Source organism: Achroia grisella, unplaced genomic scaffold, assembly GCF_030625045.1.
Source record: "Achroia grisella isolate CSIRO2021 unplaced genomic scaffold, CSIRO_AGI_Agris_v1 utg874, whole genome shotgun sequence".
Classification (NCBI taxonomy): domain Eukaryota; kingdom Metazoa; phylum Arthropoda; class Insecta; order Lepidoptera; family Pyralidae; genus Achroia; species Achroia grisella.
Genome location: NW_026713051.1, coordinates 4,293,106 through 4,311,956, shown reverse-complemented (window position 1 = coordinate 4,311,956; position 18,851 = coordinate 4,293,106). Strand labels below are relative to the sequence as shown.

Here is an 18,851-nt window from a genome sequence, read left to right as displayed (position 1 = left end):
GAAGAAAAATTGTTGGTTAGTAGCTTAATACTGCAAAAATTACAATAACACAAAAATACATTTTTATTTAATACATAGACAGTATTGAAAAGCTATAGGTAAATAAGCCGTCTATAAAAAAATACAGTTATCGCTGGTAAAGCACTGGTCCGTGACAGTAACATTATTTGACAATTTGATATTTACACCTGTTAATTAAGTTTCCGAGAATCCGAGAATAAAAATACATACTATAATAAAAAAATATTATACCGAATACCATAATAGTAAAACTAATTACTGAAATACGGTTAATAATAATAAAGTAAGTTATAAAACCATGCTTGTTATAAATAATAATATCAATAATAGAATGCTGGCTCTGTCTGTGCTAATGATAGACAGCGGGAGATACTAGCGAAATATCGATCATCTTAAATAAGAAGTAAGAATTCATCAGCAATTAGAATACAGACATGTTACGAATGACTTCCTAAATGGCCGGCAAATCAACTGTAACTTTCTTCTTATTGTAAGTGCTAATGCTTTGCGGTAGTCACTTCGCGTTGAACATAGTTAAAGGGGTAGTTAGTAATGTCGATTTATAAACAAATTGCTATCACTGTACCATGTTAAGTTGACCTTCGGATAGTTCAACCTGAAAACCATAATGATAAGTTCATGGTAAATATGTCACAATATGATAACTGACCTGATCTTATACCAATCTTATCAATACTTATCATTCTCCACTAGTAGTTATAGCTGGCTGGTGCATCATTCCATTATCATTTTACTATACTTATATTTTAAATTAAACAATTGAACGAAATTACAGAAAGACGAGTGTAATATATAAATTTCTCGCAATAGCAGTTCGGTACTTCCATTTGACCGCATTCAGAACCGAGCAGCCAGAATCATTGCCAATCAATGTCTTTGTGACAGACTCGACCCATTGGGTTTACAGCGATACATTCAATCTCTGTGCATTTTCTACTGCATATGTTACAGAGTGTTCGCAGGAATTGTTCGATTTAATACCAGCTACCGAATTTCACAATCGCACTGCCCGCCAGAGACCAAAATAGTATCTATCCTGATCATATGGATGTATGGTGATCCTTTACCGTGCGCTTTTTATTAGAAACTTGCCACGGACAACTACATTGTGGAATGTCCTTCTAGCAATGATCCTAGTAGCAATTATTTCGAAACCTTCAAGAACTAAACCATACTTGCAATTCCTTGGTGTTGCGGGTGCTAATGGATGTCGATAATCTCTTACTATCAGGCGAGTCGCAGGCTCGCGATATGAACAATATGCTATAAAAATACTCTAAATGATTAATCGAAGTACTGTCAACTGATTGACAAAAAAGTACGCATCATACGCGGTGTCAGTCGACCAAGCAGACCAAGCACGTGGACCTCAAAAATGTAGCACGAAGTACATAGATAGAATACTCATGCCCTCATGAATTGCCTCTCTTGAGAACTGAGGCGTTATGACAGTTTATAATTTCATCACTAATTAATATACAATGTACGCTATGTAGAAGGCTTGAAATCCTTAGAGATTACTACCAGCAGTAGTTAGTATAGTGTCGCAATTGTGTTAAAAAGTAAATTATGCATTAAACTAAATTAAAATTTTAACTAAATTAGTAAAAGACTTCTATTAGGTAGGTTAATATGTCTTATAATATTAACGGACCTGATAGAATACAGTAACAGTATTTTAATACATTAATACAAATACGATGACAATATATGTATATTTATCCATACTGAAGTTTCCAGAAAAAATACGCAAATGCCGGAAAAAATCCCTTGAATAAACTCGTACGCTAAAAATGACAAACTTTTGTAATCCCTTACGGGACATCCAATAAAAATGCTATTATTAATTTGTTTATTTACATTTAAAAGTGCTTAAGGAGTTTACATTATCGATAACAACTTTATTTTAAAAACATTTTATGCTATGACGTATCTTTATGACATTTCATAATCTTCAGGTTTAAATAACCTAAATAATATAATATATAATATTTGTATATTCATGATTCAAGTATATTTTTGTTAGGTTTTATTGTTCAGTTTAGATAATGAATCTAAAAATATATATAGGTAAAAAAATAATTACTTGACAATACGACTACGACTAATGTTTAAAATATTTTATTTAATTGAAATGAAGTGTAATTGTTTCTATGCAGTGAATGAAAAATGGAATTGTACATATTTTAGTCATAATGTACAAATAATCAACCCGTAACATGTTAGTTTGCAATATATGTATATAGGACTTCCTATGTCTCCATCATCTGACCAGAGCGATGGTATCACACTCTCGCTTATCTTACATATGCAACTGCACAATTCAATTAATTCGATTGTAGTCAGTGTAATTATAAACTTCCTAAGTAAAGTCGGTTTAATAAATAGTTTAGGTCCTATATTATATATAGGCTGTATAAATATTGTATATATATTATACATTCACGCTCATATAATGTAACACAAATACCGATAATATTATAAATAACAATAAACTGGGTCGAACTATTTTGTACATATACCTACATATAATCTATTATGTGTACATACATTTCTTTAAGGTTGCAAACGTATTCAAATAAGAATGTATTATATTGATCTTTTAGATATCTCGAATATCGGAAGAAGAATGGAATTGGTACCCATATATCTTAGGTTGGATATAATACGACTATCGGTTTTATTCGACCCTTTCGACTGTGGTTATACCCTGTGACGATAGGTTGAGCACCCTACATTTATCATTAGCAAAATAAAAAATTACGTTGACTAGTAACAAAAATAACAATAACTAACAACAAAATAATCGCTTAATCTTCTCTAAGCGGGAGTTCAGTGAAGCGCTTGATAACCGGACATCCCGAGATCCGAGAATTCAAATGATTTAGTACTGACGAAACAGAATTCCAGCTTAAGCCTTTGTGAATAGTACGAATAGGCCGCTTTTGGGATCAAATGTTTGTAACTGTCTAGCAATTTCACTCGTAACGTTGCCATTTCGTTCGTTAGGTTCGTATGGCAATAAAGCTTCAATTGCCTTCAATCAATATGCATTTCGATCTTCACAAATTTGGATGTTGATTTTAGTAAAACTGAATCAATCATCATCATTACATAGTATAAAACAAAGTCGCTGTCGCTGTCTGTCTCTATGTATGCTTAAATCTTTAAAACTACGTAACGGATTTTTAATAGAGTGATTCTAGAGAAATGTTTATATATATATATATATAATACGAGTACATGTACACCCGTGCGAAGCCAGGGCGAGTTGTAGTAGATTAGAAAGCTTTTTAGAGACTTGATAAATATAAGAAAGATCTGAAAAAGCGTTATTTTAAGATCTAAACTAATAATATGTACAAGATGTGTTTGATATGGATAAACTGAATATAAACTAATCCTAAATAAATAAACAAGTAGGTTTTAGTTTTTTTTATAATAATAGAAATTCGTATAATAACTGTGTGCATAATAAGCCGTGTTGGGTCGTTAGTTATATATTATTATTTACTTCAATTACTTAGAAATTCAGTTTTTTATCATGAACTAAACACAAAATGAACATTAATTTGACAATTATTCCTATGTCGAATTAGTACTTACCATGTTATACGCACTTGCTGTTTATCAGATGTAATCAGTCAGCCACATGTTTAACTACAATCTTGGTAAGCAAGAACTGATACCGTGATGTGGTGGTATTTCCTCGAATAGATATTGCGTACAACCCATCGTTTGTAATTTGATAAAATAGTGGATTTGGGGTCACATAAACGAGTTCTGTAACTCAATTCTTTACTCTGTCTCGCACTATCGTTTCACGAATGCGAATTGCCTGTCTTGTTTTGTAGATGAGTCACAGTGGTTGCACTTAATGTGTTTTATCTGCCGCTTGTCCCCGTTTTGCTAGTTTACTGATAAGTTTATAAGATTTCTATTGTTAACTTCTATGTCATTCTGGCATAATATACTTATTACAGTACCAGAACGACAGTAATGGTTGTAAAGTATTTGTACAAATCCAATATTGTTATCCCAGGTTATTTCCACAATAATAAAATCCGATCTTTTCTTCATAACATTTTCATATATTTCTTTTATACATATCCACCACTCGGTTTTATCTATCAATTACTTCAGATACATGATTACTTATTTTTACACGCGTCATAGACAGCTTGATCGCGACTAATTAGTTTTAAGTTTGGGATGACATTTACTTTTTACAATAGATGGTATTAAATGGATTGGCCTTAAGAGTTTTTTAGTAACTAATATACTAATTTTTAGATATAATATTGTACTGGACTACGTTCTATTTGCTTGCTATTATCGTTTAGCCTAGCTATTAAATATGTGGCTTTGTTTTATTGTACTTTTTTTATTCTTCTAAGGAAATCCTAAAAAGTATGGTAACATACTTACTCTGAGACATGGACAAATTGTCCTTAACTTTGTTGTACAAAGTTGAACCCAAAAGCATTTAACCGTGTAGGTAAATTTAGCCATAACTTATTATCTAACTAATTTATATCAATTTTATATAATTTCTTAACTCTACTATCCAACGAGAACTAATAAAATTGTTAAGTTTTGTTTCTTTCGATTCTTTATAGAGATCTAATTTGGAAGCGACAAAATCCATTAACCGAGGAAACCAAATATAGCGGGTAATCAAAATAACAGTGTCACGAGTTTAAGTATCAATTACTTGTTTCAATTATCTGACTGTTCAGTATTGCATGAAATTTTAAAATAGATTTGTTGATTGGGACAAAAGTTAAACTCGGTTAAGTGTTGAATAAACAGTGTAAATAAATAAGTACACAAAATCGCCACTCAGCGGAAATTCCCAGTTTGAATAATTAGAAATTAACACTCGCTTTTGAAAATTGAAGTTAATATGCTGGTTATGACCTTCTTACTAGTTAACATTAATGGTAGGCATCTAATACGCTTTATCGATATACTATGTTTCCACAGAACATGATTCTGTATTTGACCAAAAATTGAGAATAGATATAGAATATTGAGAGTGTTCATGCACAATTTTTACTTGCTTTGCTATGATGGCGTATGGCATATTTGTACAACAAAGGTCGCTGACCATGACGTTGGTCATTTGGAATTGCTGGTATAAAAAAAGTTGTTTAAAAACTGATTTTGATTGAGTGGTACATATCTTATTACGTTTATATAATTTTCAGTGATATTGTTGTCACAAAAATAGCCAATATGCTTAAATTCAAATATGTTCTATAACCACAGATCATATTATATATAATATTAATTACGTTTATTTTTAGAGTGCTATTGTGTTTATAAGATTAGATTCACGTTTAATGAACGTAACTTGTGGAATCTTATTACTAATACTCACAAGGGTGTTGTTACTACGCCGATGCCCTTGGATTGTCCTTATTGTGCATTGTGTACCTATTTGTTCTATAGAGATGCTGTAATATCGTAATGTATATTATAATATTACTTGGAATAAAAAAGTAGGTGGAATGTGTGATAAATAATACCTATATTTAATAACATTATATTTTATTTATAAACTTGTGCTGTATTGTTATAATAATAATAAAATATAATCTTACAAGTATTATTCTCCTTGTTACAGATGCTGATAAAATCAACAGTAGAATCAAGTTAAATAATCAAGAAAAATGAACGGCAATAGCAAAAAACGCAATAGCAGTTTCCGAAGACTATTTCCTATATTATTCTCTAATAAATCAAAAGAAAAACATTCTAATAAGGACTCTGCTAATCTGAAGGGCCAGAATGATAGTTCATGTAATAGTAACAAATATCAGAATCCTCGAATGATGATTACTAATACAGCAAAGTATGTAGATAATCAAGATAACAACGATTGTATATACGAGGATCTCGCAGTGACCCAACAGCAACATACATGTGATAACGACTCGCAGCGCATTAACGTGCTAAGCAATAATTCATCAAGCAGCACTCTAGTTTCAGAAAATGTAATAAACAAATTACTGTATTCAAATACGGATTCAGAAATAATAAACTTCAGAAAAAAGGAATACGGAAGTTATGCAGCTAGACCTCAAGTGCCTCGTAAACCACATAACGAAGTGGCAGATGCATCGATAAAAGATTATGTACCCGGGAATTCTCAATATCCTGATGTTTATTATCATTCATTAGAAAAATTGGCCGATAAAATATCTCATCTCGATGAGATTGAGATATGCAGAGCATCTAGACTACAAACAGATCCGACTCCAGTTGGTGCAGAAATCAAAAGGGTCAGCACAAAATTTCTTATATCTCCAAAAAAACAAGCCGAGGTGCGGACTATTCAACCCATAAGAGCAAGAAGCTTATCTTTTGATAAACATCCCGATAAGTTACAAGATGACAAAAGTGACAAGACCACTTCAAATGCAGTGAATGTCAAGAAACCTTACAATTATTCTGCTCCTACTTCTCCAATACCGATAAATCATAAAATTCCTAATATGCCTAAAACGGTGTCTCCATATGAACAATTAAGAAAAACTATGATTGAAGCTGAAGAAAAAAGAAACTCATTAAGTCGATATAGTATCCGTAATAATTCATCGCCTTCGCCTAGACCACAGGATCGTAATGAAGTATTGAAGACATCTTCGGCATCGCATGTGGACATTACAAACATGGACGACGTTGTTGAAAAGGAAAAAGCTCGTCAAAAAGTTGAGGCATTTTATTGGCAAAAATTGAAAGAACAAAAGCAAAAAGAAGACGAACTTTTAATGAGGCAATCAGTTCAATTATCTAGGAGTTCTGCGAGATATAATATGCCCTATTCACATTACAGCTCACCGAAATCTCTAATTATAGAATCCAAAAGTCGCAGCCTGCCTCGCGGACAAGTATTCAACAGTTTTTATTCAAATCAGCCAATTTATTCGCTGTCTCCATTCATTCGAAGAGCGCCCGAGAGGCGTACGGATACATTTATACGGCACCGAACTTCACCCATCGAGCAAGATATCATCTATAGACACCCGGAAAAACTAAATTTACTGTCCAATTCGCCGGTCATTACGTCACAAAATAGTAAACAAACTGCTATTTTCCATAGAGGTTCTTCGAATCAAGAACCTAAGAATAATAACGTGAATCAACAACAACTGAAAAGGGTTAGTTTTGAGGAGCATTATTTATCAAAAAGTGGTGTTGATGACAAGAGTGACATTGTTAAAAGTGATGGTGCAGATTCTAAAATGATAAACGAGGGTTATAAAATAATAAATACGCGAAATGAGCGTTCTCCTAGCGTTACATCGAAACTCAGTGATGGACCGAAAGGACTTTTGAAGGCCCCGCCGCGTCCTCCAGTCCGTACGTCAAGTGTGCGTAGTAGTAACAAACCATTGTATAAGAAAAGAAATCCACTACTTCCGGGTCACAATCTATATTCAGAATCTGAAAGTGGATCAGAAGCCGGAGAAATTCAAAGGATCCTTCAAAACAACACGCAAAAAGGTAAGTGTATTTATTAGTTTATATTTAATTATATTTTCATTAGGTTTATTACAAACCAACAAATGTGTTTTCTAGGATGAATTTATTTTGTTTCAGTTGGTACGGAAATTTGATTAACAATTACATAAACATATTTAATGTTAATTTTCAGTTTGTCAGAGTTATATAAATTGAAATCAGTTATCATTAAATGGAATGAATTCCGAGAGCATAATTAAGAATTACGAATATGCGAGCATTACCAATGTAAATGTTCCTATAAACATATCCAGTTTTATTTCATTTTAAGTGAAACTTATATTTATTAGTATAATAATAATATTTTTTAGTAAAAACAAGGAAAGACGACTAACGGCGATAATGTAATAATAAAAGTATATGGAATGTGTAAATTTAAAAATTAAATAAACAATGTTATCTATTAGGTTAGTTATCTTATCATGATGTCAATTTACTTTGTTAAGATTAAATTGAATTCATCATACTGAACGCTAATCCTAAGCAAATATCGATAAAACTGTAAATTAGTGAAGTTTGTTTTCTAAGAATTAATGATTTATTGTTACAGTAGAAGAATAGAAACCATGATTAGACTATGAACATAAAAGACTTTGCACTGAAATTTTATTCACGTATAATATAAAGGATGTATAACTTGCTTTTGAAATTATCTTTTCTATGTTTAAGATACAGTTTATTTTTCATATACTTATGAAATATATATATAGTAAAATTACAAAATATACATTACAGATATCAAAAAATTATCTAAACTATCTATAACTATCTTTATTCGACATATGTGACACGCGTTTTTACATATTCATAAATTTTTACATTGCATGGAAATGTTATTTTCACTAATATATATGGACTCCGTTTTACCACAGTATTATATCGTATTCCTATTGCATAGCAAGAGAGAGAGTCGCTAGTTTCAAAATATATAGGCTTTGCACAGAAACAATAACTTTAAAATTCGGACCACGCTCTAAAATGTTATGCATTTGTGTGCAAGTAGAAAATTTTAACTTTGGCGAAGTACCAATATGTATTTGTTGAATGTAGTTTATTTATTTATGATAAATACATAAATAAATAAACTACATTCAACAAATACATATATACATACATTTAGAACGAACATGTGAAAGCATATATACAAATGATTGCTCAAATGAATTGATTATTATAAACCGTCGCGGCGGTACATTATTGCAAAGCAAAAACTAGTTTTGTTTCACAACAATGAGTTAACCAATTTGTGTTGTTTGTGAATAGATAAAGTTAACTTATTCTTATTTATTTTTAAATTTCAACTATACAAATTGTCTTAAGATGCTTTGTCATTAATTAACGAAAAATTAAAATTATTTAAAACATCAATTGGAAAAGTAATCTTTCAAGATTACTTTTCCAATTGATGTCTCCTCAGTATAAAATAGTATTTGTTTGAATATGTAGTTTAGATGTTTAACAGATAGTTTTTATTCGGTGATAGGCTAGCTGAGGCTAACAACATAGGATTTGTTCGAAAAAAGGACACTACGGATTTAATTTTAATAATATTATAATAAAACTTGGCACAAGCGAAGTTGTATAGATCCCAATTGTATATGAAATTGTCTATAAATTATCAGAAATTTGTATATTTTAATCAGTAAGGCATAGATTCAATAGATAACCAATGAATGCACATTGGTTGCACGTCTGTAATATTATATTATGGCAATGATATAATAATAATAATATTGAATAATTATATCACAGATAACATATTATATGAATATGACTTTAAACATTACTACGAAAACAGATAGTATTAATATTAATACATTATGTTAATTAATAATTGATATTCAATTATTACAATCGTACAATGGCTCGGTTGTTCATAGAGAGTAATCATTCATGATTGATCATAATTCTGCCGAATGCAATTACTATCTACATAAATATTTTAATTAGGATAACATTTGATTTATTGCACGTTTGTTTGTATTAGAGTTTATTCCAGAAATACTTGATATTAATATGGATTTTCATAGTTATACACAAATAGAAATTTGTATTATAAACATAATAGACTAAAGCCAGTCTTTTTATTCGTCATAACTTAATTTAATTCTTCTAGAATTGGCCTGTTCGCTAGTTTTCTTATACCGTAGATATCGATGAAGGAATATTTTATCTTATATATAAAATTCTCGTGTCACACTGTTACAATATTAGTTACGTTACTTTTAGTTACAATATTCCGAAACGGCTTTACCGTGTTTTATGAAATTTTATATGCATATTCAGTAGGTCTAAGAATCGGGCAGGTACTATCTACATATTTTGCATGCTCCTAAGTGATCAGGGATGTCCACCCCTACCATTTTTTAAATTTTTTTGATACATTTTTTTATCCATGTTGTTTTATAAGGTGGCATTAAAAAATACAGTAACCCCAAAATTTCACCCTTATATTACCAACGCTTATTTTTAATAGGGATATTAGCACTTAAATCTGTGTACAAAACAACGTTTCCCGGACAGTTTTTCTATACAGTACTTCTATAAAGTGATATGATATTTTAGTCGTAACATTTAACTTGCACTTAGAAATTTTTACGATAGTTTTCTGTGTATATCTCAACGTATTATTTCAGTCCAGACAAAGTCAGAGCGGACTGCTAGTATTATGTAAAAGCAATTTTGCTATTGAAAACCGACAGGTACGAAAGAATGTTAGACATCCTGCAATATAGCATTACGGTAGAGTAAACAAAATTGTTTGCTAAAAGAAAAATGGAGGCGTAGGTTTTATTAAAATATCCTTTGGGATCTACTTGTAATTCGATTGAAAGGTGAAAAACACGAATACGTTATCCTTGCAAGAATGTTGTTGAATATATAAGTGAACTGTACCACTCCAGGTTTTTTATATGCCCACTGTTAGACAAATATAAGCTTCATATTGAATGATTTTTTTCTGTATATTATATATAGCATATACCATACATATATATGCTATATAATATACTAGTTGATCCAAGCAACATTGTCTGCGTTTTATGCAAACATTTTATATTTCGGCTTTGCTCCTACAGATCGTAGCGTGCGATGAACACCAAAATTAGTGTATCATATATTTATAACCATATATTTTTCTTAAAAGTTGAATGAATAGCCTCCAGCCAAGTTAATGAAGTATAAAATAAAATTTAAGCATGTTAACATCTATTTCATAGAGTTCATGAATATAATGGTATGTCATAATACTCAGTATCGTCTTACTACTGGTCTTCCAGAGCTGGAAGTCTTTATTCACTAAAATTTAACTAGAGATGCCACACAAAAGAACTTATATTTATAAGCCAACTAGGCAATAGTTGAAAATATTAATAATGTTGTTTAAAATACTTATAGAATAATTACACTGCTAGTGAGTCGCTAAAGGAAAATCTTAAATTGGATAGTAACAAACAGGGATGTTAGGGAGCTCCTTAACCGTAACCGAAACTATCGGATATCCGATATAATAAAATATTCGTAACCGTAACCGAATCTGAAATAAGAGTTTCGGATAATATCAGATAGGGGCGGAACATAATTAAGACACGTTATGTAAACATATTCTTAGCTATTTATATTTTCCTTTTGAAATTCCTTAAAAAATTAATATCCGGAACCGAAATTATTCGAAACTAATGGATAATCCGTAATAATTTCATATCCCTATCCGTATCTGGTACAATAATCATTACTATATCCGAAACCTATCCGTATCCGAAATTTCATATCCATAACATCCCTGGTAACAAATAAGCCGTAAGTTTCAGATTTTCTAAATTGTCGAAACCATAACATATGTATTATTATGTATAACCTTCTGATATTTTGATGCTGTTCCAAATATCCTGGTAATAATCGAATAAAATTGGCGGTAGATGTAAACAATTATTGTGAGCAGACAAATCTGTCCACACGCTTTCTCAATCTTTGTCTACGTATATCATCACAAATACCATTGTAACAAGTGTTTTACAACAGTATTTGTTAAAATAAAGTACAGTCATTGTATTAAATAGACTTTTTACATAGCAATTATCCCATTTGTATTGTGTGTAAACAACACTGTGTATCTGAAAATCCAATATTAAGACATCAAACCAGTTAATTGCCTCTCCTGAGCTATCTTTGCTCTTTATATCATTTGTAAATTCAGAGTCACATTAATTTTATAGAGCTGACGTCTAAAAGATATCGATTTTAGTTAAAGTGAATTAATCTGAAACTCAACTCAAAGTACTTAATAAATTCATGAGCAGTATCTCAAAGCTAGAAACCACTCTTATCTCGTCAAAGTGTAATGTTGTCGCGAAATGGTTATTTCATTATCTCAAGAAAATATCCTTTGAATCTTAGATCCCAAAAGTAATATATACAGACCCTCAGGACCTTTCTACTTCAGCCTTAACTTGCTACGTGGTCGTGGTATTTTTAATAAAATTCTAGAGCTTATTTGAGATTTAATTTCGGAATTAAAATTTGTTTTTTCTTCACTTGGCACATTTTTGTATGTTATTTTAACTTTAAATATTATTAAATTTTTTTCAATCAATTAAATAATTTTATTTGCATCATCGTTATATTTCATTTACATATATATATATATATATATATATATATTATAATATGTATAATGTATAATTACATAGTTATTTAATTTAACCAAATGACAAAATGTAAAAGTATACAGTACATACATCAAATTATTTACTACATATTTCAAAGGTATATTTCCAACTAAGGAAGACTATTAGAAAATCATACGACAGAAGTCAGACATCATTAAAATTTCTCTACGACAATATTGAAGTATCGTTAGAAAATAAATCTTGCGAATGCTTGCAAAGTTTATAGCGGCGGCGTCACTTTTAACATGAGCTGAATAAAAAGAAATATTACATACATTTAGTGATTCAATATTATGTACATGGTTATACAATTGTGTTAATATCTAATACATATATAAAAATCTCTATTCACAGTATTTGATATCAAACTCCTCGATACGACCTAATCGATTTTTATGATTTTTTGGTGTACAGTGGTAAGTCTGATAGTATAGTTATAAGGGTGGTCTTAGAAATAATTTATATGTTTGCCGGGTCAGTAAATTAATATAAATATAATTGTTACATCTATTATATATTTTCTAGATATTCATGAGTAAAAAGTAGATGATAAAAGTAGTAAGAAAACATCACTATAAAATCCCCTTGCGTGTAAAAACGAACAATATCGGCTATAAAACTTTAGAATCTCTGCAGTCACCCTTTATACTTTGTCTACATAAGATTTTAGATGCGAAAACTTTGCTTAGAACGTCGGTTTGTCGATAAAAGAAGCGGTTAGATGGCATTATCTACAGTGGACGGCAGTAGACCGATCCAATTTTCCGCGTGACAGATTTGTTCCTAGAGATTATATCCCAAACGTTTTCATCTCTTTATAGCTACACTAATGCAATAAAAATAACGGCCTATATGTATTTTATCTTTTTGTGTCATATGCGGGTTTTGTATTATAGGACTTGAAATTTGATCCCTGAAAGGTTACATGTTAGTAACCTTTTGGATGTCTGTGTACAGTACTGTATACTATAATTGGAATGTTTAGTTTTAGATAATATATGTACATATTTAAGGCAGATATTTGAATGGGAATTTAAGCTAAAAGAAATAATAAATAAATTTAAACTAAAATAATGTTATTCACATTTGACTTTATTTTAGTGCAAATTTATTTATAATTTCTTTAAGCCTAACTTCCTATTGACATAAATCTCAAAAGAGATATACATGCATAATATCCGTGTGTCGCGTTGTTTTTAGAATATTTTATTTGTCAATTAGTCTCTTAATGATGTCGCTTTTTATTCTATTTAGTGACTCTAGGTTTTACTATACGAGATATTAATGGTCAATAACAGTATGATAAAAGATAAAAACGTACTTAAAGAATTATATTTTGTATATTGTATGTTCGATCTAATTAAAATCTAATAAAAGTGTAACTAAAACAAATTCTAGATAGTTAATCACAAAAAGTATCAAATACACAAAAAATTCAATAAATATATAGTTATTATATTATATAATATACAGTACTCGGTGATATTCACAAATGATACCCTTCTTACAGTCAAACACATGTTAAATTGTTCAAAGACTAACTAGATATAGATATAAGCTTTACTTTCATCGTTTTATCTTTAGGTCCTGCAAATGCCATTTTATTATCTGTGACATCACATTTGTAGAGCAAAAGTCCGTGATATCTTAATCCTGACATTGGTTAATCTTCGTCTGCTACTGAACGTAAAATTTTTATATTAATATTTTTTATATTATTATTTTTTCCTTACAGATTCAATTGAGAAGAAAATAAACTCAAGGAAATTCTTATTTTAGTTAGATTTTCCAGTTTCTTTACATTATGTACTTATGTACATAGTTGTCTCTGTCTAATATTATATGATATTTCCGTGCATGAAGTACTATTGCCATGTGGTAAACTAGTGTAAGATATACCAGTGAATTTTTGGTTATTTATTTAATTATATTAGACACTTAAAAGTTAAAAATTTGGCAATTATTAATTTAAATTTTAAGTTTGAAAGTTATTAAGATCCTATTGTCAAATGCTATATGTATATATGGGTGTATAACAAATTCATGGATTTATTTTATTTTTAATGTATTGTATTTCTCAAATGTTATTATAAAAAGTATTAGTTTCTTCATCTTCATATAATCTTGGTCTGTGTCAAAAATTCGTAGTCCTGGCACAAAAATTGTAATGACGATTAAGTCATAGGAATTGGTTACATTCGACAATACAGAAACTTCTTATAGCCGTTGTTTAGGTAAACGTTAACCATAACATAACCATGGACAATTACACAGCGCCATCTGATCCCTGATATAAATACATAAATATTTTTTTTTGTAATACATGCACAATATACATAGAAAATACCCAGACCTATACAAACAATCAGATTCATGAATACAAATGTTTGCATCGCGCGAGGAATTGGATCTGCGAATGTTGGAACTATAACGGTGTGCTAAACTGCTAGACCACAGGCCATCAAAGTTTATATGCGAGACATGTGATTATTTATATAAATCTATTATAGTTTAGACGGAATCCCATTAAATGCGATGCTGTTCACGATTGGCTATACTTCGAAAATGTTATTACAATATTTTCATAACGTTTTCTACGAAGATTATCCACACGTAATAATTGCCAAGTGCCTCCAATCATATAAATATATTTTCATAAAATTCTTTAAAGAACAAATTCCAATGCGCTTCCGATCCAATAGCTGCATTCGATGGAAACCTTTACGAACTTTGTAAGTTCACTTTTCTAAATGAAATACATTTTTCATACTGCTGGATTTTTCCTCGTTTAATTTTATAAATATACTAATGGAGCCTGCGACTTTATATGCTTGTACAACAAACGTCATCTATTGGTGAAAATATAAACTAAATAATTGCGACAACTAAATTAATAATATTTATGATGGCGTATTGATATTTATTATTAATATAATAAGATAATATCTAATATATAAAATTCTCGTGTCACAGGTTTCGAGCTTATACTCCGAAACGCGTTTAATAAACTTTGATGAAATTTTATATGTTTATTCAGTGGGTATGAGAATAGGTTTATAACTAATTTTTATACCCCTAAAAAAAGTTTTTTTTTTATGTTGAGCCACACGCTTAACATAAAAAGAAATATTTTTTTCGACAAATAATATTTTTTTATTATGTGGCATTAAAATACATACAATCTTAAATTTTCACCCTTCTATCACCAACCCCTATTTTTTAATACCGATTTTAATTTATATGGCAAAACAACGTTTGCAGGGTCAGCTAGTATAGGATATATATCCTACATAGAAATAATTACATAATATTTTCATTCATCCATAAACCGTTTTCCTCTTCACAGAATTTTATTATACGTAAAAAAATTTTATTATATGTAAAAATAAAATAAATAGCCAAAGTATTACCATAACGAATCGAGATTACTTTCCATTTCATTAAAAAAAATAGATTTCAATATTTTTTCTCATTTGCGTGGTAGTCGATTTATTATTAAAAAAATAATACCTCAATTAATCCTATTTCTCTCAATAAAACGCTATAAAATTCCAACACGACTATAATGGAATTTTCTAGACATTTGCTTTATTATTCTTAAAATACTATTGAACTTTAGGACAACTAATACCCATTTGGGAATATTAGATGCATAAAATACTTCATTATATTAAATATTATAAATAATTTACTTATAACATTCTCGTTGAGAAATTGATTGTGTTAGAAAAGGATTTAAACGATTCAACCTAATATTCTTTTCATGAAAGTACCTGAGCTGATGTGCTTTTATCGTAAATTCACGTGTTCCTCTGTTATAGACATTCTAGAGGCGAGGCTTAATTAATTCTTAACAAGCGCTTTTATTGCTTTATCAGCGTTAAAACATTTCCTCTGTAAAATGTTAGTTTTTAAAAATAGAATGAAGCTGCTTACGGGAAACTCTCGGGTTATTTTCCAACCCTTTTCTGCTGCAATTTATGTTAGCATATGCAATGATCTAAAGTAATATTATGAAATGGAAAGATTTTATTTAGTATAGTTTATGTAGTATATCTAACTTTAAAAATGGATTATTTTATGCTAAAAAATACTATACTATTATATCACTATATACAATATCATAAAAATGTATACTCGTTATTCAATTAATAAATATCCCTCATACCATACCGGATAGTCCTAAACTGTACAAATTTGTATATGTATAAATTTGTTTAGTAGGTAACCATAACCATGGGTCATCAGCTTGTTAGCCATTCCATTAAATTAGTTCATAAATATCAAATATATTCTTAAAATACAATTGTATTAACGTCAGTCAGTGAGTTTGTAGTCAATTAAAATGCAAACATGATTAAAATTTTCTCCTCCTACCATAATGTTTCCATTACAGCGGTCTAGGAATATTACCACGTGAGTATTCCACATCACGAAGCAATTTGCTTGCATTTAATTAAACTTGTACAGCTACGGTCACTTGACTTATTTGATTTACTGGATTGTGTTTGACGTTCTACTTTGAATTAAACTACTGTAAAACATGAGTTCTAATATTTAACTATACAAATTTTGTTAATATTATACATGCTGAAGTGAGGTTGTGTATTTTGCTTTCTGTGTTTATATTCTCACAATTAAAATCACAATTGAAGCTGAACGTATGTTGTGGGACTGTCCACGCTATATCTTATATTCGTTCGATCTCCATTCAGAGATTTTGCGTTTGCGTTTGCCCCTTAGCGTTTTGCTGTAAATTCAATCTGCTCTATTTGGCTTACTCTATTATTACAGTAAATATAAAAGTATTGTTTCGTTATTCGGAAAATTCATTATATTTTCAATGTCTCTTACATTTTTCATCGAGTTAATTAGTCATTGTAGACAAATTTCGTAGTAGCAATTTTTTGTATGGAAAGGGGTGAGGGAAATGGAGCCTTAATGAAATTCGACGTGAAGATTACATTGCATTGGAGATAGATATAGTCTATCTTCTATCTCACAAAATAATCTGGATGAAGATGAAATAGGGGATGGCAGTTCGGAAATATATCTGTTTCGCTTTTATAATTCTTTACTATATTTTTCCACCTGCTTCTATATTATTTTTCGAGATAAATGATGCCCTATGTCAGTTCTTGTGATTCAAAGATTCTACGAGTATCTGCATTACAAATTTCACGATGTACTGTTTAGCTATTTAGTCGTGAAAATGTAATAAAAAAAGTTAGTCAATCTTTTATATTTCTACTGTGAGAATCAATGGCAAAATCTACCCTCTAAACTAAACCCTATGTGGGTGTATAATATTTGTACATACTTGTAGTTTGGAACACCAATACTTCTTTCATACAAACGTGAAACTTCTCGTTTCACGTTCCATTCTTAGTAGAGTTGCCAAACCCAAATATAAACAAACCTTTGGTTTTGAAGGTCCAAATATACCATAATAATTACATTTCAAAAGAGGACGCAATAACAGACTTCCTAACCTTTTTCAGTTTAGTGTGAATGTGTAGTGAAAATAAGAAAAATGAAATTCAAGTAATTAAAACAACAATTTGTATAAAACTATACATGTTGAAAACTAGCTATTATGACTATTATGACTAACAAGAGTTTCAAAATTTAAAAAATTATGATGCTGCCTTCATTGCTGATTCAGGTCACTATAATATCTAGGACATATCCCGGGAAAACAGAACGATTGGCAACTCTAAATCACACGCAATTATATTGTCTGTACCTGTTTCTTGATTGCTTCTTTCCTGTACTTAATCAATTATACATATTTCTATGGTATAATAATAGGAAAAAGGTATAAGAATTGTATACCCTTTTCTGTTTCGATTCGATAATGACAATGTTTACGTGTTTCATAATATATACATAAATTTTAAATCATATTATACTTATTATTATTTTCCTTTATCATCATTATATGTTTGTTACTTTTTAGTTTTCTCCTGTATGCATATTATCTACCTGTTCATTTTTCAATCCGTTTCCCAAAGGTTGCCTCGAAATGCCTTTTTCTTTACTCTGTGTTACAAATAAAGTATATTCTATCTATCCATCTAAATGAATGTATATGATGCATTGTACATAGGTTGGCCTATGTACGTTACGTCCTAAGTAATCCTAAGTATGAGGTATTCAATTACAAAATTGGGAAATAAGTATAAATACCTATAATACTAATTTTCCTTCCTTTTCAGCCGTTTAATACTTTTAGACTGTAGACTCAGCGCAAAATTTTTGGGAAACGTTATCGCCCAAAAGTTCACACAATAAATAATAATTTAATGCTGGTATTTTTAACATAAAAAGCAAAGAGACAATAAACTTGCAAGTAGTATAATATCAATCAAAATGCAGCAGTTAATTATCATGTTCGTAAGTTATTCCGAATAAAAATATAATATAATACATATATATATATTATATCGCTTATGTTACTTCATACCAGTAAGCTTCGTTGAACTTGAGTCATTTTAATCATCATCATCTCAGCCCGGAAGACGTCCACTGCTGAACAAAGGCCTCCCCCAAAGAGTCATTTTAATGTCGATAAATATTTTGTCATGCGTGTTAATTTTTGTATTCACTGGG

General features: G+C 30.0%; 1 protein-coding gene across 11 annotated transcripts in view; it reads left to right on the top strand.

Annotated features, from left to right (window-relative positions):
- LOC131853076 (coiled-coil domain-containing protein AGAP005037) overlaps nucleotides 1-18,851 on the top strand; it is a 275,367-nt gene that overhangs the window by 4,986 nt on the left and 251,530 nt on the right. For all 11 annotated transcript variants that reach the window (XR_009357971.1, XR_009357972.1, XM_059203876.1 and 8 more), the window contains exon 2: nucleotides 5,672-7,554. Coding sequence is in view for 9 of the 11 variants with exons in the window: in XM_059203876.1 (XP_059059859.1) it covers nucleotides 5,718-7,554 (1,837 nt within the window). In the remaining 2 variants the exon portion in view is untranslated. The remainder of the gene's footprint in view (nucleotides 1-5,671; nucleotides 7,555-18,851) is intronic.